The following is a 26,229-nucleotide window of genomic DNA, read 5'->3' as shown; positions in this document are numbered from 1 at the left end:
AGACGTGACGTTGATCTTTCATATATTGTTTTGGCTTCGTTTAACTTTGTTGTTCACTAATGATACGTTTGTGAGATTTACCCTCTTTCTTCGTTACAAATGTTGTTGGTATATGAAGATGACTTGTAAATTCGCTTTCATGCATTGTTTTTCATCTGAAAGCATAACGTGAACTGTACAATCCTTTGTTTCCACTCTACAAACGATCTCTTTTGTGGATATATTGGCAGATGACAAGGACCAAAGATCAACTCCAGTGAAGGTTTATGATTAAAAGTTAGTTTAATGTGCCCCGTTGTCTATTTATTGAGGTTGTCTAGAACAAAGTCCATAGACTGACATATTAAACCAGCTCTGTGAAGGCTAACGTGAAACTAGGAACTGGAATAACTTTGTGGATGTCTTGCAGTATTGACTACCCTATAGTTCGATGCGACTTCCCCCTTCTCCGTTATTTATACTTTTACACTGTTAAACTGTACCCTATTATTAATTTACCAATAACTGAAATTAACTCTTGATAATCATATCGATTATGCAGGTTAAATTGTTTGTGTCGACCTGAAACAGATCCAAGTTTCAAACCTAACCAAAGCCCAGGTACCTTGTTTCCTATGCACTTTATGTGTTATGAGGAACCCTTTCTAAATAATCCCACGTTGATATGTATTACAATTACAATTAAGCACGCTCGTTTGGTGAAAGTTAAATTATAAATTCGATATCTGAAAACAGTTTCCTGTCATGTGTAAATGAAGTACGATGTTCTAGAAGATCTCTTTCTGTCTTCTTTGACTTCGCGTTATCGGGCAAACGTGCCGCAATCATGATTGGCCACGCAGTTTGAGCCCGCCTGTTTTACTGCATTCTTACATGTGGTTGGCTGTCCACAGATCTACCGTTTTGCATGATGATTATAAATACTGAGAACAAACAGTTCCATTTTACAGGAAAGGTTTCAGAAGGTTCTTGCTTCAACAGTGCTTGAACGGAACTTCTTTGTCGCGAAGAATTGATCATTCTAGACCATCTTCGAACTTCATTGTATAGATTCTATTTTTGTACGTTTTGATAATAAAAAAGAACAAAATCTGCCGAAATGGAGACTTCTCAGATTCGTCAGAACTACCACCGCGACTGTGAGTCCGCTATTAACAAGATGATTAACATGGAGCTTTACGCCTCCTACACCTACAGCTCGATGGTGAGTAACAAACATGTCTTTCACACAATTCGCTTTAGGTAACCTGACGTCCTGACCTGACCTGAAGTAACACGTTACTTGTTTTTAGCTAAATTACTTGACTTGTGCGACATAAAACGTGGTATTCGGAATTTCATTGTGATCTCGATAACAATTTTTTTTTTACCATTTAATTTGTACATTTTATAACTTAAAAAATCTTCACTTCTATCATTTCAACAGGCTTTCTACTTCTCCCGGGATGACGTTGCTCTCGAGGGTTTCTCCCACTTCTTCAAGGAGAACAGCCATGAGGAACGTGAGCATGCAGAGAAGTTCATGTCCTTCCAGAATAAAAGGGGTGGACGCATTTTCCTCCAGGATGTCAAGGTAGATATTAACTCGTTATGACTTAACCTCTTATTGACGATGAGCATTAAAATGATTAAGCAGAGGTTTAGCACCATATCTGCTTTATTATTGTATCTAATACTCTGTCCTTGTGGTTCCCCCATTAGAAACCTGAGCGTGATGAGTGGGGCACTGGACTGGATGCTATGCAGTGTGCTCTGGAACTGGAGAAGAAGGTGAACCAGGCTCTGCTGGACCTGCACAAGCTCGCCACTGAGAAGGGTGACCCTCATGTGAGTTATTTGTGCTTAAACATGCCCACACCCATGGGTGTGGTGATTCGAGATACGTCAGTCATGCTACTTGTGATTCAAAACAACACGCCCTTAACATTCATATTCTAAAAATATATTGCCATTTCTTTCCTCCTCCAGCTGTGTGACTTCCTGGAGTCCGAGTATCTGAACGAGCAGGTGGAGATGATCAAGAAGCTGGGTGACCACATCACCAACCTCAGCAAGATGGACGCTGGCAAGAACAGGATGGCCGAGTATCTGTTTGACAAGCACACCCTGGGGAGCAAGAGCTAAATCCAGACAAAGCTAAATCCAAGCCCAAGTTTAAAACATCTAGGGCCTGCGGAGTGTGTTAAATCCTAAGAAATCAGCTCTTGCTGTGTTGTGCAAAATTGAACTTAAGCTGTCATGTTAATCACTAGAAGGCTCTTATGGTAAACGGCTTTTCTAATCACAGCCCAACATGATCTTAACTGATTTTGAATCTGTTGAATAAACATTTTGTCCTGGACATGTGCCTTCTGCCTCTTATTCCTGCCTCTACCTTCAGTTATGTATGGATGGTCAAGTGTGTTGCAGCAATCAATGTGGGATTAAAGTTTCCCCACAGGGCATATGTTCTTGGTTCTCTGATATATTTCAGTAGATTGGTTGGCCTCCAGCTGTTCAATGGGTGGGGTGGACAAATGCACCAGGCATGAAATGGACTTTTGATAACACAAATTATATGATAAAAGATTATAAAATGTATATGTAACTCTTTGGTGCTATGAACTTAATGCTGCAGTATCATTCTGTGTCTTTAAGGGTAATGGAGGCTACTTTTCTCGTACCACATGACTGGTCATGTGCCTAGAAATGAGGCTGCCAGTGCTCCAGTAATTGTGGTCTAGCAGTAGTGTTAGAAAAGAGGAACTGGGGAACTTCCTGAATTTGAACATGCACCAAGTCGACACCTAGCGGTACAATCAGTAGGCTGAGGTTTAGCACCAAGCAGGCAAAATAAATTGGCCATTATTTACATCTCTTACATTTCTAATTTGAAAGACTTGGCTGTTTAAGCTGAGTAGTTTAGTCCTAGATAATCATAGTTACTGTTTGCCAGTGGATGATATGATAGCGAACAGTAGTTACAGAACTGTAAACCTTTAGATAAAATTCATACCTATGTAATTCTAACCACCGAGTGTTAACTAGCTCCACCCTTAAACGAAAGAAAGAAGGAGAACAGAGGGGAACCTCACAACCCGTGTCATTTTCATAGCTGTGAGATACAGCGTAGGGCACAAACCAGGGCCGGCGCCACGGGGGGGCGAATGGGGGCGTCGCCCCCTCAGGCGAGGTGTCCTGCCCCCTCAATGTAAAAAATAAGACCCATTTATTTTACAAGAATCGCTACATGGTGCCCCCTCGGCCGCTCGACAATCGTTACACGCACCCCCCTCTCCTCCCCGCTCAACAACTTACGTTCGCCCCCCCGAAATTTTCTGACGCCCCCTCACTGTATATGTTCTGGCGCCGGCCCTGGCACAAACGTTCATGATTCGTCATTCTGCTTATAGACACTGTTCAGTATGTCTGAGATAAATACTTGGCTAAGCACCACACCTCCTCCCAATGTCTGTCACATCTCCCAAACCTTCTCAGCTAGCATGCTTGGCTCAGCCCTTGTGTAGGGCCTTTGTGAGTGAAATTTGCTAGCTCCTTTTGGAAATACCATGCATGTGATGTGTAGTAGTGTCAGGTCATTATAACTTCAAAACAATAAAACATTTTTGAGTCTGACTCACAGGTCATGTAATGCCTGAGTGACTTTGTAAACAACTATCTGTGCTACAGAGGCAGACTATATTAACTAACTTTTTGTTTGGCATAATGTTGTTCAGCTCTATAGAGCATCACTTTTGCGACTAGCCTATTTGATATATCTCCAATAGAAATAGATTATATCAGGAATTCACGAAAATTGACAAGACAAAATGCATAGGATGAAGATGTAATGTAAAATCTATAATACATCTATAGTAATATGTGCATTTTCTATGGTAGTAATAACTAAAATAGTCTGGGCATGCAATTCTGCTATGAATGGACAGTCACAGACAGTGCTGATTCAGAATATCTCATCATGTCACACTCAGCACATGAATGTGAGGTTTTTCCCCTATGTAAATCTGATAGGCCAAGGGTTCTGCATGTCATCTAATATCCTCAACATGAGTATACTCACAACTCTGTGTAACATGATTATTCATTTATTATTGAATAGGACACAAGCCAGAGCTCATCTAAAGAGGCACACAAAATTAAAAATAACCATGTTGTACACGTATGGGAGACTCTTAGTGGATAATCTTGGAATATTCAAAAATGTATATTCAAAAAGTTCAAAATTTGTATACATTTAAAAATCCATTTTTATAGTTATACAGACTGCTGTGAGGACAGGGAGAACCATACAGAACACATAAAAGAAAATCCACACTTTGAGACTACACTGGATACCCAATCTTGGAAAATAAATGTGTATGAAGTATTAGTCCTGTGCTATTTGCCCAAAAATGTTTCCAAAACAATGTCTGTTTCACTAGTGTTGATCCTATGCTTCAGGGCCCATAAACACTTTTACTGTGAAGATATTTATTTTACCACTGATAAGAATTGGTTGATTAAAAACATTTAGTCTGTTTTTGGCATTTTTCTATAGATGCCTGTGGAATTTATTTAGGTTTGGAAGGTAATGAAGAAGATCCTCTTTTATCTCGTGAAATCAAGAAGAAGCATTAATATTACACTGAAACAACTTTTTCAGATCAGTAAACATTTACTGGCCTGATAAATGGCTTTAAGCATTATTTGTAGGGGTGGCCTTGGACATCTGCAGAGCTCTGTAAGTTCTGAAGACATTGAAAGCGATCATCTGTCGAAATAAATGCAGACTGGGAAATAATGTTGACTGCCTTTGAATTCTCAGAGAAGAAAACTGAACAGGGTTGTTTTTTCCGTCTCAACACAATCATTGAACACCAGGGAGGCAACAGGTTACCTGAGCTTGTGAAACAGATGACTCATCCCAGCCTTGTAAAAACAGCTGAGTCACAGTGCATACTGAAGATGTCTCCTCTTGTATCATGTTAGAAATGATCATGGGAGTCATGTTTACTCTTGGACTATTGGCTGACTAAATATGCATATTTAAATAGTGGTTCAATACAATCAATGTCTCTTTCATAACATATTTGCATTTGAAGGCTCATAGAAGTTCGTCATAGAAAGGTATTTTTGCCAGACATATCTGCTTGAAAGATGTCCATGAAGACGTGTGGGTCCCAAAAAAAAATGAATAGAGAGACTTTGAAATCAACACTTTATGGTTTGATTTTTTGATCAGTCATTACAAGTTGACATTTAAATGTTTCAAATAAATACAATTAATTTTTCATAGTACTTCAGTGTCATGCTGGTGACAGTACTTTTATTATGACAGGGCAACTTCTCATGTCTCCTTAGTTCCTCATGAAATGATGGAACCTGATTGGTAGATTACAGCCACGTCACCTGCGGTGGTGACAATAAGTACTGAGCTCGAACGCGTCCATCTCATCCTCGGAAAGACTCACGAGAGGTTCTTGCTTCAACAGTGATTGAACGGAGCTTCTTTGTCCATCGATAATCTTCGAATTTCGTTATTTATATTTTGTTAAGAAACAGAAGTGAAAGTCGGTCGAAATGGAGACTTCTCAGATTCGTCAGAACTACCACCGCGACTGCGAAGCCGCTATTAACAAGATGATTAACCTGGAGCTTTACGCCTCCTACACCTACAGCTCGATGGTGAGTAATTTAAAAATGTAAATGGTCGGCTTGCTAAAATGTATAGTTGATCTTGCAAAGAAAAGTGTTTTTTCCATATATTCTATAATCTTTGAAATATTTTTAGATTAGTGCACGTGTATAAAGTTGCAACTGGGGCATTTTCGTTCACTAACTACCTTAACTACACCCTCTCTCGTCTATGACAAATGGTGAGAAGAATCAGGATTCAGTAGTTAGGTGCGACTCGTACATGTCTGCATACACACCAAACAAATTAAGTAGGTTACTGCGTATTAATAAACATCCGAAAAAAATACGTTTGTGCAGGCTTTAGGCTGCTATAACCTCCAAAATGGTTTAATTTACCTCGCATATATTTTAAAAAATTGAAAAGTTTAAAGCACTGGAAAACTCTAATAGTGTCCGTTATTTCTTAAAACTCATGAAGCCTTATTCTGCACAGGACATCCCTAAAGTATAACCATTTGGTAAATGTGGTTTGGTAATTAGCTTTACCCCTCCAAGTACTCCTTGGTGGTCTGTTATTCATAAACTACTGTTAGGCTGTCATCTACTAAATGGTTAGATAAATCACTACCATGACCTAGTATTCACTTTTCCATTATCAGTATGGAAAATGGCAAGTTCAAACAGATACTTACCATGTTTCATGTTCTGTACAGGTTTAGTTTAAAATGAACTCATTTGTGCAATTTTTTCCCATCTGATTTAACAGGCTTTCTACTTCTCCCGGGATGATGTTGCCCTTGAGGGTTTCTCCCACTTCTTCAAGGAGAACAGCCATGAGGAACGTGAGCATGCTGAGAAGTTCATGTCCTTCCAGAATAAGAGAGGTGGACGCATTTTCCTACAGGATGTGAAGGTATGTTTTTATGAATTACAGGCCCTTCGTATCTTTTGAAGTGTGTGAAGCATAGATTCATTGGTAGATGTCTACTTTTATTATTTCTAATACTCTCCTTCTGGTTCCCCATCAGAAACCTGAGCGCGATGAGTGGGGCACTGGACTGGAAGCTATGCAGTGTGCTCTGGAACTGGAGAAGAAGGTGAACCAGGCTCTGTTGGACCTGCACAAGCTCGCCACTGAGAAGGGTGACCCTCATGTGAGTCCATGTTCCCACCACACTCCCAGTTTATCTCTATGCAGTTAAATCATTGTTGAGAGCCTACATACAATACGTTTGACTTTGATGATGTTTGGGTCCCTCATATGTCATCTTTGGGGCACTAGGCATTATTAATGGTCAGAATGATCCCTGTTTTATTGACATTGTTCTGATCCATTTTCCACAGCTGTGTGACTTCCTGGAGTCTGAGTACCTGAATGAACAGGTGGAGATGATAAAGAAGCTGGGTGACCACATCACCAACCTCAGCAAGATGGACGCTGGCAACAACAGGATGGCCGAGTACCTGTTTGATAAGCACACACTGGGGAGCAAGAGCTAAATTCAGCTGCAGGCTTCAAGCAGGGTCTACAGCATGCATTCAAACTGTGCCTCTGCTCTTACTGTAGTGCAAAATTTAAGATACTGTCATCTGTACATCTTGTAGAGGGTTGTCTTTCTGGCTAAGACTGGCTTCTCAACATGTGTGCTGATTTAATCTTAACCATGACAATCTGGTGAATAAACATTTTGAGCTGGATGTGTGGGAGTTTTTTTCTCCTCCATATGTGTGGGGTTACAAACCCAGAGTGCATAACTCGACCTTTGTTCAAGGACCTGATTAAGACTGCAGTGAGGCTGTATGAAAAGAGTAAAACTAATGTAATAATTCACTCTGTAAAACAATACTTTGGCTTCAAAAGGTATGAAAACACCATTTAATCTTGATTCCATTTGTACTAATTATACTTACTACAATTCTGTTTTTGATGGGAGCATTTGCCTTTGTGCAGCACAACCCAAAAACAGCACTAACTACCAACAAAGACACAGTACTATCCCTAGCACCCCATGCACCATTCGTAAAATAACACCCTTCATTCTGCTGACACACAAGCACTAGGTAATGGGAGCAAAGCAAAGGTATGTGAGCTAAGGAACACAGCACAATTGTTAGCAAATGGGCACAAAGCCTCTGAACCTCTTGAGGCTTTTCTTGATTGTAAAGTGAGTATGATTGTACAGTGAGGACATCCCTGAACTGGCACAAGGGAAACAATGAACTGTAGTTCTGAGGAATTGGAATGGAGTGTGTTATCTGGAAGATGCTGAACGGACAATGGGGTCTTTAAAACGGCTTCACCGTTGCCTGGAATACTGCCAGATGAAGCCTCCGATGTGTGTAGCATTTTCAGTGCTGTTGCTGCTCACATAGGGAGAAAAATGTCCAAATAAGTACAGGGACAAGCATACATGTTCGTGAACAAAACAAACTGCAAGGCACGGTGGGATCCATTTGCTGGTTTAAATTAAACAGGCAATGCTAAATATACAGGATTTCCAAGGGGATCACCAACAGTACAAAAACACACTAAACATTAGTTAAAATACAATCATGGGAACAGCGATACAGATAATTGCTCAGACATGCTCACTTTAGAAAGGGCAAGACATTGTAATTACATGCAGCTCTCCATTGCATTAAATTGACTCCATGAACAGCTGCATCTCAATAAATTAGAATATAATCAAAAAGGTAATTTATTTAATTAAATACAAAATGTGAAATGCATATATTATATACACTCACCAGCCACTTTATTAGGTACACCTGTCCAACTGCTCATTAACGCAAATGTTGAATCAGCCAATCATATGGCAGCAACTCAAAGCATTTAGGCATGTAGACATGGCTAAGACAATCTGCTGCAGTTTGAACCAAGCATCGGAAGAAAGGTAATTTAAGTGATTTTGACCTTGGGCATGGTTGTTGGTACCAGACGGGCTGGTCTGAGTATTTCAGAAACTGCTGACTTACTGGGATTTTCATGCACAACCATTTCTAGGGTTTACAGAGAATGGGCTGAAAAAGAGATAATATCATGTAAGCAGCAGTTTGATGCTTTGCTTTGTTGATGCCAGAGTTCAGAGGAGAATGGCCAGTCTGGTTTGAGCTGATAGAACGGCAACAGTAACTCAAATAACCAGTCGTTATGACTGAGGCATGCAGAAGAGCATCTCTGAATACACAATATGTCAAACTTTGAGCAGGTTGGGCTACAGCAGCAGAAGACAACACTGGGTGCCACTCCTGTCAGCTAAGAACAGGACACTGAGGCTACAATTTGCACAGGCTCACCAAAATTAGACAATAGAAGACTGCAAAAACTGCCTGGTGTGATGAGTCTCGATTTCTGCTGCGACATTCGGATGGTAGGGTCAGAATTCGGCATCAACGACATGAAAGCATGGATCCATCCTACCTTGTATCACTGGTTCAGGCTGGTGGTGGTGGTGCAATAGTGTGGGGGATATTTTCCTGGCACACTGTCCACACTGCCAAAAGTACCAATACCTGGTTTAATAACCACAATATCACTGTGCTTGATTGGCCAGCAAACTTGCCTGACCTAAACCTCATAGATAATGGGGTATTGTCAAGAGGAAGATGAGACACCAGACCCAACTATACAGACGAGTTGAAGGCTGCTATCAAAACCACCTGGGCTTCCATAACATCTCAGCAGTGCCACCGGCTGATTGCCTCTATGCCACTCTGCATTGAAGCAGTAATTCATGCAAAAGGAGCCCCGACCAAGTATTGAGTGCATTTACTGTACATACTTTTCTGACCAACATTTCTGAATTAAAAGTAATTTTTTTAGTTGATCTTATATAATATTCTAATTTTTTGAGATAATGATTTTGGGTTTTCATTGGCTGTAAGCCATGATCATCAACATTAACAGAAATAAACGCACCTGTGTTGAGTCCTAACAGTTCACAGAAATTTCACAGGGAATGTTGCTATGGTGACTGATCAGTATTCTGGGGAGGGAGACCCCTGCCTGCAAGGGCTGGTGGTACAACCAAGGTAGACCTAAGGCAAACCTGACAAACATAAAGAAGCTGCAAATTAGATTTAGCTACATTTGTTGCTGGAGCAAGTATATCTAATTAGGCATGTTTTTAAAATTGCAATAATTTTTGAAAGTGTGTGTACAAGCCATTCTCCCAGTGAACAAACATAGACAGTCTTTGTGAACTGAGCAAATGCTGACTCAGAATGTCTCAGCACATCTCTGAATATGAGATGGGTACATCTGATAGTCCCAAAAGTCCTCATGTCCCCGACACAGTACACACAGCACTATGTAACACAAATATTCAGTATTTAAAGTGGAAACAGTTCATGCACCACTTAAACCTATGTAGGCTTCAAATCTACATAAGTACTGACGAATTTGAGGACAAAATTGTTTTCCTTCACTTTTCTCTTGCATTCTACAAAATCTTGGTGAGCATTTTTACTTTCTGAACCTGGAATGCCCACCTCTGTGTATACACACACACACACACACACACATATATATATATATATATATGTGTGTGTGTGTATAACCCTGTACACTCTCAAAGTCAGTGGGCCCCTATAAATGCCAGTTAACGAGGCACATGAGCAAAATGGGCCCCTCTCCCTACTCGGGCCCTGGGTAGTCAGGTCCACTTTCCCCCCCACTATCACGACCATGAACAGGATACCTGGGCTTGTAAAGACAGCCAAGTCAACCTGAACGTGTAAAAACTGCTGAGTCACAGTGCATATTGAAGACGTTTGGCCATACAAGGTTTTACTGAAATGATTTCGTGAATCATGTTCCGTTTTTTACAATTTACTTATAAATAGGGCTGCTAAAGTAACAGCTAATTAAAAACGCCCTTCAACTGATATTTGCATTTCAATGTCTACCATTTTCCTTCAAGAACTATGATTTAAAAATCACATATGAACACGTGGGTCCCAAATTTCAATCGAGAGATGACATTCATTTAGGCAGAGGTGAACCAGTCATTACTGTTTAACATTTAACGTTTTAAAATAAATGAAAAATGTAATTCATTGTAAAGCATCCTTTGAAATTTTGTTCTTTGCCTTCACAGGGCATCGTTTCTACTTTCTAATTAATTTTTCATTCAATTCTGACACTTGATTGGCTTCTCACAGCCGCGTCATCTTTCAGTGGCAGCAATAAAGTCTGAGAGCAAAGGCGTTGATTTCAAAGCCTTGGGAAGATTCAAAGAAGTTCTTGCTTCAGCAGCGATTGAACGGAGCTTCTTCGCACTTACTTTTCCCTTTTCCTAATTTACGTTTTGTATTTTGAATAAAAATACAGCAAAATATCTGCCGAAATGGAGACTTCTCAGATTCGTCAGAACTATCACCGCGACTGTGAGGCCGCTATTAACAAGATGATTAACATGGAGCTTTACGCCTCCTACACCTACAGCTCGATGGTGAGTAACTAACACATACAATTCGCATTAGGTAACCTGAAGTCTAAGGAACACGTTACTTGCAAGGAAAATTGCAACGAAATTTCGTTCTACGTACACCTGTGTACAATGAAGGATAAAGATAGAAAAGAAAGTTATTAGCTAAATTTACTTGACTTGTGCAACATTAAGCGTGGTAGGCGGAATTTCATTGATCTCGATAACTATTTTTTTTTTACTATTTAATTTGTACTTTTTTTTTTTTTTTTTTTTTTTTTTTTTTAACTTCTATCATTTTAACAGGCTTTCTACTTCTCCCGGGATGACGTCGCTCTCGAGGGTTTCTCCCACTTCTTCAAGGAGAACAGCCACGAAGAGCGTGAGCATGCAGAGAAGTTCATGTCCTTCCAGAATAAAAGGGGTGGACGCATTTTCCTCCAGGATGTCAAGGTAGATATTAACTCTAGTTATGACTTTTAACCTTTTATTGATGGTGAGCATTAACATGATTAATTGAAGGTTTAGCACCATATCTGCTTTATTATTGTATCTAATACTCTGTCCTTGTGGTTCCCCCATCAGAAACCTGAGCGTGATGAGTGGGGCACTGGACTGGAAGCTATGCAGTGTGCTCTGGAACTGGAGAAGAAGGTGAACCAGGCTCTGCTGGACCTGCACAAGCTCGCAACTGAGAAGGCCGACCCTCATGTGAGTCCATGTTCCCACCACACTCCCAGTTTATATCTCTCCAGTTTATCTCTCCATTCAGTGAACTTGTTTTGAGAGCCTGCATACAATTTTCTTTGATGTGGTTTGGGTTGCTCATGTGGCAGCTTTAGGACACAAGGCATTTTTAATGATCAGAATGATCCCTGTTTTATTTTGACTTTGTTCTAATGTGTTTTCCACAGCTGTGTGACTTCCTGGAGTCAGAGTATCTGAATGAGCAGGTGAAGATGATAAAGAAGCTGGGTGACCATATCACCAACCTCAGCAAGATGGACGCTGGCAAGAACAGGATGGCCGAGTACCTGTTTGATAAGCACACCTTGGGGAGCAAGAGTTAAATATAGCCCCAAGCTTCAAGCAGGGTTAGGGTTGAAATTGATGTGTTCAAACTGTACCAATTTTGTTCTAAGATGGCCAAGAGCATCTTTAAATGTCTGTACAAACTAACCCTCATTGAATCTGGACAATAAACACTTTCTGCAGAATGTGACTCTTGTGAAGTGCAGGTAGATATTGTACACCCCTGTAAGGATGATCTGCACTTTAAAAATTAATAAAAGTTATCTAAGCATTATAGGAGTTCGCTCAGGGTTTTTATTTTACACAAGTTCAATAGGTGTACTTGTGGCTGATTGTCAGATTTTGTATAATCAACAACTGTTCCAGAAAGTTTAGTATTGGTACTTGAAGTACATAATTCTCAGTATGCAGTCTGTAAAGAACCTTTTTAGATCTCTGAACTTTACTCAAAATGCAAACCAGTCTATTGGGAAGTTGAAACCCATGTTAAATTGAAACCATAGTTACAATTGGCTCTCTGTAAAGGGTGTTTGACACCATTCATAAGGGACTTTGGAGATTGCTACAGTATAAGTGATTAGGTCTTTATAACCAAGTGCTGAGTTGGTGGGTCATGTAAAGGGTCTTTCATCAATTACAGATACTAAATGTCAAATCTGGTTTCTGTTACCAAATAGACATTTGCAACTAAACATGACTGGATAAGAAACTGCCATAGAGAGTATTTGTCTGAAGGGAAAATAATTTAAACTTGATCTGGTTGTTTTTCAGACCTTAATGTCTCGCAAAGGGAAAATGTAATGTCTTTTTTATGTATTTTTCTTCCTCTTTATTTTGTCATGAGAATAGACGAGGCATCTTTCACTCAATTGGGCTCCAACTTCTATTTAAAGGTAAACTTTAGTACATTAAATAAAACCACCAGTTGTGACTTCAACCCACAGTGATGTGGCCATCTTCCTCACGTGTCGTATGTACTCGTTCTTTCTATGCATTTCTTTCAGGAACTCCTGTTTCCAACAGCAGAGTAATGAGGTTACCTATATAGTTACTACTTACAGGGGTCCATATTTAAAAAAGAAATAAACTGTAGACAATTAACAAAAGAACAAACAAAACAAAGACAACATTGCTTGTATTTGGTAATACTACACAATGCACAAATAAAAATTAATGTACGAAAACTACTCATGTTTGTTTATTTGACCACTGGACTCAAATTAGTTGCATCTGCTGACTTGTATCATATCAGGCCCAAAGGATGCTTGATACTATAAGAAACTATATGCAGTGCAAATTAGGAAACAGAGTGAGGTGTTAAATCAAGCACTAAGACAAGTTTGCCATTGGCTCTCTCTTCAACTTAAATTTGGGATTTGACTGCTCTTACTGTGTCATTTATCCCTACTGATCAAATTGTTGATTATAGGTTATTAAAAATTGTACTGATGCATATTGAAAGTGTGAAGGTTTGAAGAAGAACCACTACCTGCTCACACTGCAGATTTGTGATGTAGGCTGTTTGAGAACCCTGCCTGAAGAAAACTAATGAATGATCCTTTGACATGTTAGGGGGGAAATCAGTAGGTCACCAACAACAGGTCATGCAGTGCCTCTTTAAAACAAGGGTCCTTAACTCTAATACTACATACCTGCAGGATACGTGATCCAGTTATTTGAGACCATTAGTTACTTCTGATTAGAGCAAATGTGCTGAAATATGTAGGCTAGTAGCTTTCCAGGGAAAAAAACATTGTTTACACGTCTTTAGAGGTTTTGTTTAGTCATTATTGAAATGTTTCAAATAAATAAATAATTATTGTAAATCTTTAATGAGTCTTCTCTCCAGCCTCATGCTGGTGTCAGTATTTTAAAGCTATAGGGTATCTACGTATGTGGATCGAATTCTTAAATCTGATTGGTTGTTTTTCACCGTGTCATTCTGTGTTAACGATCATAAATACTGAAACCAAGCGCGTCTATCTCGTGTCGTGGAAGACTCTTGCGTCAACTGTGATTGGACGGAGGCTTTTAGATTTGTCACTCGAACTTCGTCATCTTGCTCTTAGCTGTGTATTAGGGTAAAATAGTGATAATTTAAAAAGCGACAAAATGAATTCCCAGATTCGTCAGAACTATAACCGCGACTCTGAGGAGGCTGTTAACAGGACGATTAACATGGAGCTTTATGCGTCCTACACATACACTTCGATGGTGAGTAATTCATAAAAATATAAATTTTAGCCTTTGCAGAATTCGTAGACTGAGGAAAGATGCTGCTTTGAAGCTACCGTGTTTTCTAGTTAAAGTTAACTTATTTTAAACACTGGTGTAGCAAAAAAAAAACTAGTCCTACCATGCCTCCTTATAATACGACAGACCACGTTATTATTTTATGTTCTGTGCACTTTATATTCATTCTATAAGAAACACATTTTTATAGTTTGCATGCGTGTTTTACAACCCTGCCCAACTCCGGTTGTTGTGTGTGTGGGCTAAGATTACATATTGAGATGAACTGCAGTTAAATAAAACTTCACCCGAAAAAAAAAAACATTAAGTGTCTGGCAAAAAGGAAGGCGTCTCTTCCATATCATAGTAGCCACAAGGTTACATCCACAAGGCAGCAGACCATTGTGGTTATGTTCTCATTTAACCTGCATACTTCATTCATTTTGGTCATTCCAAATCACAAAGGAAATCTGGAGAAAACTGGCTCACTGAGTTCACTGTGTTCAGCAGATTGTTTTACCTGCTGGCAGTGTAAATACAGCAGGGTAAGCATGGTGACTTATCAAGGAAGTTTGAGCATGATTTTAGCAAATAAAATGAACGATGATTCCCAAACCCATGTGGAAGGAAGGTTAAAAACTTTCATTGACCTTTACAGAATGCAAATGGGAGAAGTTGGTGTTGGTCAAAACTCACCAGACCTTGCACTAAGGCATATGTGATTTTTAAATAATAATTTTATATCTAACCAAGGCCTTGCATATCTTTCACCGAATGTATCTTAAATGCATAACCAGCATCATTGACCTCTGCTTTTGCCCATAGGCTTTCTACTTCTCCCGGGATGATGTCGCCCTTGAGGGTTTCTCCCACTTCTTCAAGGAGAACAGCCATGAGGAACGTGAGCATGCAGAGAAGTTGATGTGCTTCCAGAACAAGAGAGGTGGCCAAATTTCCCTTCAGGACATCAAGGTAGATCCTGAAGAAGCTCAGAGGAGCTCAGCATTCCCCTATTGCCTGAGTCCTCATGTATGTGAAAACTTGAGTATTTATGCAATACTAGAACTAAATTTTTTTTTTAACCAAATGTCAACTTTTTATATCAGAAACCTGAACGTAATGAGTGGGGCACTGGACTGGAAGCTATGCAGTGTGCTCTGCAGCTGGAGAAGAAGGTCAACCAGGCCCTACTGGATCTGCACAAGATCGCCACTGAGAAGGCCGACCCTCATGTGAGTTTCAGTGGGTTCAACATGCTCAGAGACCCTAGACTCGAACATTTGTGTGCACACTTTTTTTTTTTTTTTTTTTGTCTTGATTGGGCAAATGTGGTTATGGTGCTTGCTTTGTTTCAACCCATCCACACAAATATAAGCCCTGGTCAAAGATCATGAGTCTCCAAAATATTCTAATATTTTAATTGCAATTTATATGGCTAGTAATCGGCTGTGTTTCACTCTAAATTTGTACAACAGCTTTGTGACTTCCTGGAGTCCAAGTGCCTGGATGAAAAGGTGGAGATGATCAAGAAGCTGGGTGACCACATCACCAACCTCAGCAAGATGGACGCTGGCAACAACAAGATGGCCGAGTACCTGTTTGATAAGCACACCCTGGGGAGCAAGAGCTAAATGTAGCCCTAAGCTTCAACCAAGGCCTGCTAAATGCACTGCTTGTGGTCCATGACATGTAAATGCCTGTGAACAAGCTAAAGGATTACAAAGTCTACATCTAAATTATATAATTAAATACACCAAGTATGAGAAGTTGGCCAGTAAAAACATGACTCAATCTATTTTGTGACTTATTTGCCTTGTTGCTTCAGTCATTTACCGTTTTGTACAAGCAGCTATTTTCTGAATGTGATCACCAGAATTTAGACGAGTGAGTCTGATTGAACTTAATCTGATGAATAAATATTTTGTGGTGGATGTGTATGAGATTCAGATTTTTTTTTTATTAACTTGCTGCAGCGATTCTAAAACTTCATACTGTTCTATCTTTCGTGTCATATTTGCAAGTAGCAAAAGTTCAGACCAAACCCATAGTCAAGACAAACCGACATTGTTAATGGTTAAAAAATTACTACATAAATGATTAATAGATTTAAATTGTTTATCATTCTTTTTGTTTTTATATGAGCACTGCACTCAAGTCCGGTTAATCTCTTGGAATATGTTTCCAGCACTCTTTGTCCTCCAAAAAAACAAGTGCCTATGTTCCCTTGCTGCTGTGACATGACATGGTGTGTGTGTGTGAGAGGGGCTGTGTGTGTGTGTGTATATATATTTATATATAGAGAGAGATATGTGAAGCCTGAAATTATTCATATCCCTGGCAAATTTTTACTTTTATTCAGCCAACAAGTTTTTTTTCCCCCAGAAATGACACAGGTGTCTCCTAGATGGTAAGATGGTGTACAAGAGACCTCATTGTGTAAAAAATAAAAAAATTCTCCGCTTTTATTTACATTTGAACAAAAAGTGGCATGTCCAAAATTATTCATAATCTTTGCAAACTCTTGCAGTCTATGGAACAAACCAAATTTCTATACCATTCCAAGCTGTTCTAAAGCATCCTAACGACAACAGCTGTTTTAATGAATAGGTGAAAAACAGCAGCTCTCTGCAGTCGGTTTGTGGACAGTCATAGCTAAAACAAAGGATCTTACCAAGGGCCTGTGGCTACTCACGTCAGGAAAATGTTATATTGACATATCTAAGTATTTTCAAGTTCCAGTGGCTACAGTGCAAAGTATTATTAAAAATACAAGATGTTCTGCACTGTCAAAAATCTCAGAGGACATGGTTAGAAGCCAAACGTGACACCTGTGCTGGACAGGAGGATAGTGAAAAGTGACAAAGAATCCAAGGATTCACCACCATCCTGGTGAATCTGGGCTCTGCTGGTGGCAATGTCTCAAGGCAGAAGATCCAATAGACACTGCGCACTGTTGGTTTCTGCGGATGCAGACCACGGAAGATGCCATGTCTCCAGAAAAAGAAGACTTCTGGACTTCTGCTTGATGGTCAGATTAAACAAATTGAATTGTTTGGCCATAATGATATATCCTTCATTTGGTGTAAGAACCTAATGATTTGGAGGTGTTTTTCAGCCAATGGACCAGGGAACCTAATCACAGTAAATGACACCACGAGAAAAGAACAATATATCAAGATCCTCAACAACAACTTCAGGCTGCAGAGAAACTTGTCCACTGGTACCCAATGCCATTTCAGCATGACACCAACCAAAAGCACACAGCTAAAGTGGTGAAGAAATTGTTAGGACAAAAACATTAACATTATGCCATGGCCCAGCCGGAGTCCTGACTTGAATCCGACTGAGAATCTCTGAAGGGAGCTAAAGCTCAGGGTGATGGCAACGAGATCGTCTAACCTTCAAATTTATCTGGGATTGCAGGAAGAAACCAAATGAGGTGAGCAAGCTCACATCCACTGTTGATCTGTTGTTAGTTCAGATCACTTTGACTGACCATGTTTAGCAACTTCACTGCCAAATTCCTTCAAAATAAAAGTAAACCTAGAAGAATCAATGCTGTTTTGAAGGCAAACGGTGGTCACACCAAATATTGATTTCATTTGGATTTATTTTTTGTTCATATGCAGACGGGCGTGTAGTTTCCAACTGCAGCCTCCCAAAGTTTCTTCTGCTTTAAGTCCTTGACCTATAATGCCCAAGACCCAGTCTAAGTTATGCGAGTCTTGAACGCTTTGTATAAACTTAATTTTAGTTTTTTAAAAACTGTCATTTGTATCTGTGCACGGACTCTGTTGTCTTTTTGTATATATATTAGCGCTGTCAATTCCAGGTGCCGCGATTAAAAGTCCTCACCAGGATTTTGCTCAAGCTTGCTAGATTTTCTAATTAGCAATCCAGGTAAAATTAGTGGATTCAACAGAGTCCGTGCACAGATACAAATGACAGTTTTAGCTCTGACAATGTGTAAAATTAAGTTTATACAAAGCATTCAAGATTCCTCAAAACCAAGTAAGTGCATCACATAGGTAACAGCTTACATCTAAATATATGCCTCTAGGTCCTACAGGAACTATTTAAAGTGATGCAGGTGGAGATGAATGAAAGTTCTCTCCAGCACTCAGAGTTCATTAGTGAGAGAAGTAGAGAATCATACCCTGAGACTTCATTAGTGCTAGTGTCACCTGAACAAGGGCAACTGTTGGGATAAATGAACAGAGAGCTTGCTTACTTCTAGGAAATGAGTGTCTTTCCGGTAATGAGAATACTACACTCATATAGTGTCACCTATTGAATACTTGCTTCCAATACAAACTATTGTCTTGGTCATGGTCTGGTGTTTAGGGAACCAGTCTTGTAACTGGAGGGTTGTGGGTTTGATTCTGAGGCCTGAGGCCATGACTGAGGCACCTAACCCCAACTGCTCCCCAGGTGCCAGGCTAGGGCTGGCCACCACTCTGGGCACGTGTGCACCACAGCCCCCTATCACTAGTGTGTGTTCTAATTGCACAGATGGGTAAATGCAGAGGACAAATTTTGATTCGGGTGAAAATCACAACTGACAAAAAAGTGACAAATTACCTTGTCTAGGTATCAATTTACTTTAGGAAATATAAAATTTTTATTTAAGGAAAAGCAAATTTAATGGCTGTCTTCAGAAAACATAGACAGTACATTCAAAATAAATGCAAGTCACAAATAACTTAATTTGGGAGTACTATTATTTTTAAATGATTTATCCTTTATCTTTAACATGGTTTGTCTAATTTCCTCACTGATGTTGATGGGAAGTGCAGAGTCACTGTGACAGTACAAATCTCCACACCATCACAATAGCCAATTACCTGTCACGTGATAACTGAGCCCTCGGTCCCTGATGACCCCCCTCCCCCACTGTCATACGTGCGAGTGTGACGTCAGACACTGCTCTCTGAGGCGTACACAAATCAAGCATCATTCAGAGTGAAGACTGAGACGAGATATAAATCCAATAGTCAAACACAGTTGTTTCATTGTGAATTGTGGTTGGAAGCTATTAGTGTTTTTAATCAACTTTATTTGGTTAAGATATGAAATAAGATTTGAAAACTTTCTAGGTTGCTTGGAGCAAAAGTAAGTTTACTGTCCTGAAGATGCAGACACCATCTGTTCACATATCTTGTAACATGACTATTCATCTATTATTTAGAAAGGTAAGATCTCTTAAGTCAGCTAAAGTGAGCCAGTATTGAGCTGAGTCATGTACGGTTTCTTGACATGTTACACATTCAGTTTCAAAGCGCAATTTGGCTTTAACAGATACTGTTAAAATGCTATGACGCTCATAAATCTGATTAACTGCAGCCAATAGCCCACAGCATATAAAACCACAGCTCTAAATGCTAAAAACATCTTCGCCACCATGAACAATAAAACGTTGCTTTTTATATCTTTGGTCTTTATGTCTTTCTTTAGATGTTCACGATTGTAACGTTGCAAACATAACTATAAAAGTAACTTTTTTGTAGCCTTAATATTTCTATTGTCGGCAGGTTTTGATTGATTGGTCGCATGTAATTCGCGCCCTCCTCCCCTACGTTAACAAATTCTTGCAGGTGGTTGGCTGGAGACTGCGCCGTAGGGTTACCGGTGTAATAATAAATACTGAGGACGACTAGCTGTGTCAAAGTTTTGTGAACTCACGAGAGATTCTAGCGTCAACAGTGATTGAACGGAACATTGTCTCGCGCGCTTTCAAATATATATAGCCTATATATATACATATTGTACTTTCTTGACTGTAAAAGAAAATAAATATTAGTAGTTGAAATGGAGAATTCTCAGATTCGTCAGAACTATCACCGCGATAGCGAAGCCGCCATCAACAGGATGATTAACATGGAGTTTTACGCGTCCTACACCTACTCTTCGATGGTGCGCAGACTATTTCGCTGTAATTAATGTCGGCGATAGGCAATATCAACATCGTTGCAGCGAAATGCAATGTTCGCTATTTGAGTAAAAGTAGGATTACTGCATATTGAAACTGAAGCTGTCGATAAGACTCCTAATTAGTGGAAAACGGTACCCAGGTGTTTGTAGGTTAGGTTGTGTGCGGGTGCGTTTAAACTGCATCTTCGTAACTTCGTAATCGTTGTTTTCAACAGGCTTACTACTTCTCTAGGGATGATGTTGCCCTGGAGAATTTTGCCCACTTCTTCAAGGAGAACAGTCACGAGGAACGTGAGCACGCAGAGAAGTTCATGTCCTTTCAGAATAAGAGAGGTGGACGCATTTTCCTCCAGGATGTGAAGGTACATTGTCATTATGAATTAGTTATGAATTGTACCCACTTCTGTTTAAGCATGGTTTCATTAGTAGATTTCTGCCTTTATTTCTAATTACATCCTTCTGGTTCCCCATCAGAAACCTGAGCGTGATGAGTGGGGCACTGGTCTGGAAGCTATGCAGTGTGCCCTGGAACTGGAGAAGAAGGTGAACCAGGCTCTGCTGGACCTGCACAAGCTCGCTACTGAGAAGGCTGACCCTCATGTGAGTCTCAGTGGGCTTGGTATACCTGCTAGTCGGGCAAGCTGTAGTATAGCTGTCTTTTAGTGTTCCCTCAGAATACCAGTGAACATGAGGTTGTGGAATTGGAGTGCTTCTTCTGACTTTGGTCTTATCTCCACAGCTGTGTGACTTCCTCGAGTCCCACTACTTGAAGGAACAGGTGGAGATGATCAAGAAGCTGGGTGACCATATCACCAACCTCAGCAAGATGGATGCTGGCAACAACAGGATGGCAGAGTATCTGTTTGATAAGCATACCCTGGGGAACAAGAGTTAAATCCAGTCTAAGGCTTCAACCAAGGTGTTCAGATTATGGTTGGGCAAATTTGACCAGTTTGAGTGGGTCCATGATTTTACACGTGATTATTATGATCAGGAAGATCTCCCTACATCCAAGTGCAGGGATTTTTTTGGATGTGAACACAAATTTCAACTCCTGAATCTAAATAAACATTTAACTAGTCCTTGGACTTGTTGCGTTTTTCTTACATAGTTGGATGGATGGCTTTGGGGCATATGGACTGATGCATTAAGAAACTGGCCACAGCTGTAAATAAATGTCTAGCTGCTGGATGCATCAGTGGTCAAACCATTTGTGACTTGCTGGATTCCCAAGTCATGCAGTTGTGCCTGATTTGGGCATACCTCTGTTGCTATTTCCAAGTGTTTAAGATGTTGAAAACCACCTAATGTGTACAAGATCAAGGTGAAATTAAAATGAACACAAAATACGATCTTGTCAGACAACTTCATGATGTCTGGAAAGCATTTTTTTTTAAATGTGGAATTTGTATCTTCCATAATATAACCCTTTTTGTGAGATTTATAATGAGCAGTTCTTTTTCAAGCATTGTCATTTTAACTCGACATGCTGATGGAAGAGCTTTTTTGAGAGGTGGCATCTACAGTGTGGGCTTGCAAGCCTATCTCTCTACCATTGACATGAGACGGGTGACTAAAGATAAGACTATAAAATACCTTGAATTTCCTCATTCATATATTGTATAGTAGTGTACATTTTGATACACTGCAGTGTAAATACTTCAATGTAAAAAATTCATAATATCCATAATCTAATTTACAATAAATGTTATATTTTACAGTACATTTTACAGACTAGACTGATGAACATTTGTGTAACAGCACTGCCCAAAGAAACTGCAAATCTATTTTGACACCATCAGATAGCATGTCAGGATTGTGATGCCCCTCTCATCTCGTCCAATCGTAATGTTATTGCAAACAGCATAGTTGTTATTTCCCCTTTAACATTTGAATTTTTACATCTTTTTAGAGTGGTGGTGAGGTTGAAAATTACATTTCAAACACATTATCATGGAATGCAAATGCATATTAAATGAATAACATTTTAATTATAAATTTGATATAGCCTTTGCATGATGTCATGAAACTTGACAATTCAAATCAGGAAATACATTTTCATTTAAATAAAGGCACAATGAAGCATCCAAATGTATGTGTAAATAAGGGTTTTGCTCAATGAAATATGAATAGACATCTACCAAAGTGAAAATGTAAATGGAATTATTACATTTGAATTGTTCAAAGTTGCTTGTATGAGTCTAACATGCAAATGCCAATTTAGGCTTACATTGCCATTTTACGTATTACATTATAATTTTAATTTAGAGACCAATTTACATCCATAGATTTTCAGCCCACAAATTACAACAGGTTTTCTGTTTAGAATTCTAGTAAACTGTATCCTCAATTCATTAGTTGGTTACTCTGTCTAGGAAACTGGATCCTAAGGGTTCAGACAACCAAAACAGCTTTGTCACTGTGAAAGATGAAAAAACTTCCCTCTTCTTCAGGATTTCTTGTCCTCTTTATACTGTTTGGTTTGTTTAATCAGAATTCTATTTAGGATTTACAATTACTGTCTAAGAAAATATTTTCAAGATTTTTAATTTAAATAATAGAATTGAAATACATTGTTTCCTTCTTATAGTGTTCTTCTTATAGTGTTTGTATCCACAGACTTGATAGTGTCAGCAATTCTGGACTTAGAACAGTTGCCCCGCCTTCTTCGACATGCTTACGTCAGTACATTGCTGGCATTGGTTGGCTGTGGATGGCACCGTCGCATTGCTGTAGTAGAAATAAAAACTGAGAACAAGTCACATTATTTCACAGCCTTGAGAAGACTCATAAGAGGTTCTTGCAACAACAAAAATTGAACAGAACTTCTTTCAGAACGTAGTTTTTTCTGTACATTTCTACTTGTACAAAAAGGAGATTCGCTAAAATGGCCCATATTCGTCAGAACTACCACCGCAACAATGAAGCTGCTATTAACAGATTGATTAACATGGAGCTTTATGCCTCCTACACCTACTCTTCAATGGTGCGTTATTCTTAAACCTCTGGTAAACAGCTGTTAGTCGTCTACTAAATAGCTAAATCAGTGCCATATAATATTCACTTTTTCATTAAAAGTAAAAATTTAAACATATGTATATAGTGTTTCCTGTTCTTTACAGAAGGTCTCTGTTAATATGTAGAATTATTTTCTCTCCCATCATGTTTTCAATAGACTTTCTACTTCTCCCGGGATGATGTCGCCCTTGAGGGTTTTGCTCAATTCTTTAAGGAGAACAGTCATGAAGAACATGAAATGAGCCATTTTTTGTCAATTGTGATTTTTACACCCCAATCGAAATTTGTCCTCCGCTTTTAACCCATCTGTGCAATCAGAACACACACACACACACACACACACACACACTAGTGATTACTAGGGGGCTGTGGTGCACACGTGCCCAGAGCGGTGGGCAGCCCTAGCCCGGCACCCGGGGAGCAGTTGGGGTTAGGTGCCTTGCTCAAGGGCACCTCAGTCATGGCCTCAGGTCTGGGAATCGATCCCACGACCCTCCGGTCACAAGACCAGTTCCCTAACCGCCAAGCCATGACTGCCCCACGCAGAGAAGTTGATGTCTTTCCAGAACAAGAGAGGTGGTCGCATTTTCCTCCAGGATGTGAAGGTATTTTGCCATCAATAAATATAGTTGTGAATATTATCAGTATGACAGTAGGACAGTATGATTTTGATGATTTTTCTGTTTTAGGGCAAACTTCAGCAACAGTTATCCTCTTTATAATATATAAGAGTTATCCTCTTTATAATTCCACCATTGTGGTTCCCCCATCAGAAACCTGAGCGTGATGAGTGGGGCACTGGACTGGAAGCTATGCAGTGTACTCTGGAACTGGAGAAGAAGGTGAACCAGGCTCTGCTGGATGTGCACAAGATCGCTACAGACAACAGCGACCCTCATGTGAGTCTGAATCTCTGATGTGCCCATTCACTCAATTCAGTTCAAAACCATCTCGACTCAGAACAGCAGATAAATCGTTACCTCATGAGATCAATGGTTTTCCTGTAGAACCTTTCTGATCTCTAAACATTTTTCAAGCTTTGTGACTTCCTGGAGTCTGAGTACCTGAACGAGCAGGTGGAGATGATCAAGAAGCTGGGTGACCACATCACCAACCTCAGCAAGATGGACGCTGGCAAGAACAGGATGGCCGAGTATCTGTTTGACAAGCACACCCTGGGGAGCAAGAGTTAAATGCAGCCCCAGGCTTCAACCAAGCCTCCTTCCATATATTAAATTTTTTATGTAATAATTAAATTAAAAATCATGAAAAAAATCTTGAAAATCTAATGGGTGGTTCCACGCATTGTCCTGTCAATAATAATTAATTCTAGACCTAACTGGATGATTTGTGCCTGTTGACATTTAATTTTACCATCTGCTGAATCTGAATACACATTTTGAGCTGTACATCATGGCATTTTTCAACACCGATGATGAAGACATTACTATATAATCGATTTAATAGTTTCTTATATGTTGCAACTGAACTACTTAAATTAGAGCAAAATCAAGTGAATTCTGAAAAGAGCAGAGGAATGAAAGCAGCAAAGTGAATCATAAACCCAGTGGGGAACCGTCAGAGCCCTCTACGCCCTCTCAGAGGGCCTAAAATATTCTTAAAACATTATATATATAATTATCCAATTTTATTTTATCTACTTCCAATTTTACAATCGACATCTAAACAATTACAAAAATATAAGCAAATAAATTATTCAACCGTGTCTATTCAATCTGTGTTGGAAGGTGAGGGGTTAAGTGGAAACCTGTGAGCCTGTGTCTCCCCCTATCAGGACTGTGATGCCCACTGTTCGTTTACAGAGGGCCTGGCAGTTATAATTCAGCGCAATACCAGTTTCAAGTGACAGCAAAATTGACAAAGAGTCTCGGTTTTTTCTTTATTCTTTATTGCAGTTTATTAGGAGAGGCAAAAAAATTTTTTTAATGGTCACGGTTCGCAACTGCATAAACCTAATGTAAAAGGGCAAAAAGAACAGGAATGAAAGTGACAAAGTGAATCATAAACTCAATGTATCACATGAATGCCTATAAATAAAGCTAACAATGCAAAATGTCAATGGAAAATTTGAATGAAAATTCTACAAAGTAGGTTCACAAATTAAATCCACAAGTTTCCATTACAACCTGAAACATTTCTAAAACATGATTCTGGGAGCAGTTTGTGTATGCAGGATGCTTGTGGAACACAATCGTGAGATGTGAACCCAGGTTTTCCTTGCAGGGTAAAGTTTCCACAGATGAGGGCAACACAGAATTTGAAGTAGAAGAGATTAACCAGTTGGACATGCTGATGAAGGACAGGGAGCTGAAGGTGTGAATTCTGCAGTGTGACGTGTACATTTGCATTATATCTGTATGCTTGTATACTGTCTTCCAAGTTGAATGTGAGAGGAAGTGCTTTGGAAAAGATTACATTTTTATAAAGCTATATACAGTGCTGTCTAATCTTCTCTAATCTTACCACTTTTTTCGGTAACGAGTAATATAACGCGCTACTATTTCCAGTCCAGTAATCAGATTAAAGTTACTTATCCAAATAACTGTGCGTTACTATTTATATTTTCCCTAGTAAAATATATATTTTTGCTTTCTTCTTGGCTCAGTTCTACTTTTGCGTCTGACCGTAGCGCTCGACTCCGCACGCTGCGCGCGACCCTGTGAGAGCGCGAGCACGTTTTACAAGTCATTCTTTGCTGTGTCCTCCCGTAACGATATGTGGTAGTATAAAGAAACACCCCTCAAAAACAGGGGAAGGAACATTTACCTGATGAATTTTAATGTTGCTTTGTGTTCCACGTTTGAAAAGTGCTGGAATTTTGACTAACGTGCTTGAAATTGTAATGGTATTTCGTTTCACAAGCTGTCTGACTGAACTGGGGTGGGTTTCCCGAAACGTTCGTAGCTTCATACGAGGTTACGAAGTACTTGGCGCTACGAACGTTTCGGGA

At 39.5% G+C, this 26,229-nt stretch overlaps 6 protein-coding genes across 6 annotated transcripts; all 6 read left to right on the top strand.

Moving 5' to 3' along the window:
• Positions 1 to 941: 941 nt before the first annotated feature.
• On the top strand, positions 942 to 2,341 carry LOC143506643 (ferritin, middle subunit-like). Its single transcript, XM_076996373.1, has 4 exons — positions 942 to 1,204; positions 1,427 to 1,573; positions 1,702 to 1,827; positions 1,969 to 2,341. Exons 1-4 carry the CDS (start codon positions 1,100 to 1,102, stop codon positions 2,122 to 2,124), a joined length of 534 nt encoding a protein of 177 aa, XP_076852488.1. The 5' UTR covers positions 942 to 1,099; the 3' UTR covers positions 2,125 to 2,341.
• Positions 2,342 to 5,427: 3,086 nt separating this feature from the next.
• LOC143506590 (ferritin, middle subunit-like) lies at positions 5,428 to 7,314 on the top strand. Its single transcript, XM_076996370.1, has 4 exons — positions 5,428 to 5,664; positions 6,383 to 6,529; positions 6,645 to 6,770; positions 6,961 to 7,314. The coding sequence occupies exons 1-4, from the start codon at positions 5,560 to 5,562 to the stop codon at positions 7,114 to 7,116; spliced, it is 534 nt and encodes a 177-aa protein (XP_076852485.1). The 5' UTR covers positions 5,428 to 5,559; the 3' UTR covers positions 7,117 to 7,314.
• A 3,513-nt stretch (positions 7,315 to 10,827) lies between these two features.
• On the top strand, positions 10,828 to 12,351 carry LOC143506606 (ferritin, middle subunit-like). Its single transcript, XM_076996371.1, has 4 exons — positions 10,828 to 11,069; positions 11,352 to 11,498; positions 11,631 to 11,756; positions 11,960 to 12,351. The coding sequence occupies exons 1-4, from the start codon at positions 10,965 to 10,967 to the stop codon at positions 12,113 to 12,115; spliced, it is 534 nt and encodes a 177-aa protein (XP_076852486.1). The 5' UTR covers positions 10,828 to 10,964; the 3' UTR covers positions 12,116 to 12,351.
• Positions 12,352 to 14,054: 1,703 nt separating this feature from the next.
• On the top strand, positions 14,055 to 16,244 carry LOC143506575 (ferritin, middle subunit-like). Its single transcript, XM_076996369.1, has 4 exons — positions 14,055 to 14,291; positions 15,135 to 15,281; positions 15,416 to 15,541; positions 15,785 to 16,244. The coding sequence occupies exons 1-4, from the start codon at positions 14,190 to 14,192 to the stop codon at positions 15,938 to 15,940; spliced, it is 531 nt and encodes a 176-aa protein (XP_076852484.1). The 5' UTR covers positions 14,055 to 14,189; the 3' UTR covers positions 15,941 to 16,244.
• Positions 16,245 to 19,948: 3,704 nt separating this feature from the next.
• On the top strand, positions 19,949 to 21,322 carry LOC143506558 (ferritin, middle subunit-like). The gene is made up of 4 exons (XM_076996351.1): positions 19,949 to 20,222; positions 20,456 to 20,602; positions 20,715 to 20,840; positions 20,980 to 21,322. Exons 1-4 carry the CDS (start codon positions 20,118 to 20,120, stop codon positions 21,133 to 21,135), a joined length of 534 nt encoding a protein of 177 aa, XP_076852466.1. The 5' UTR covers positions 19,949 to 20,117; the 3' UTR covers positions 21,136 to 21,322.
• Positions 21,323 to 23,127: 1,805 nt separating this feature from the next.
• On the top strand, positions 23,128 to 24,452 carry LOC143506564 (ferritin, middle subunit-like). The gene is made up of 5 exons (XM_076996364.1): positions 23,128 to 23,226; positions 23,416 to 23,491; positions 23,793 to 23,863; positions 24,032 to 24,157; positions 24,296 to 24,452. The coding sequence occupies exons 1-5, from the start codon at positions 23,128 to 23,130 to the stop codon at positions 24,449 to 24,451; spliced, it is 528 nt and encodes a 175-aa protein (XP_076852479.1). The 3' UTR covers position 24,452.
• Positions 24,453 to 26,229: the final 1,777 nt, after the last annotated feature.

This window comes from Brachyhypopomus gauderio, chromosome 2 (genome assembly GCF_052324685.1).
Source record: "Brachyhypopomus gauderio isolate BG-103 chromosome 2, BGAUD_0.2, whole genome shotgun sequence".
NCBI lineage: Eukaryota > Metazoa > Chordata > Actinopteri > Gymnotiformes > Hypopomidae > Brachyhypopomus > Brachyhypopomus gauderio.
The sequence above is the reverse complement of the archived record's forward strand: the minus strand, read 5'-3'. Positions and strand labels throughout refer to the sequence as shown.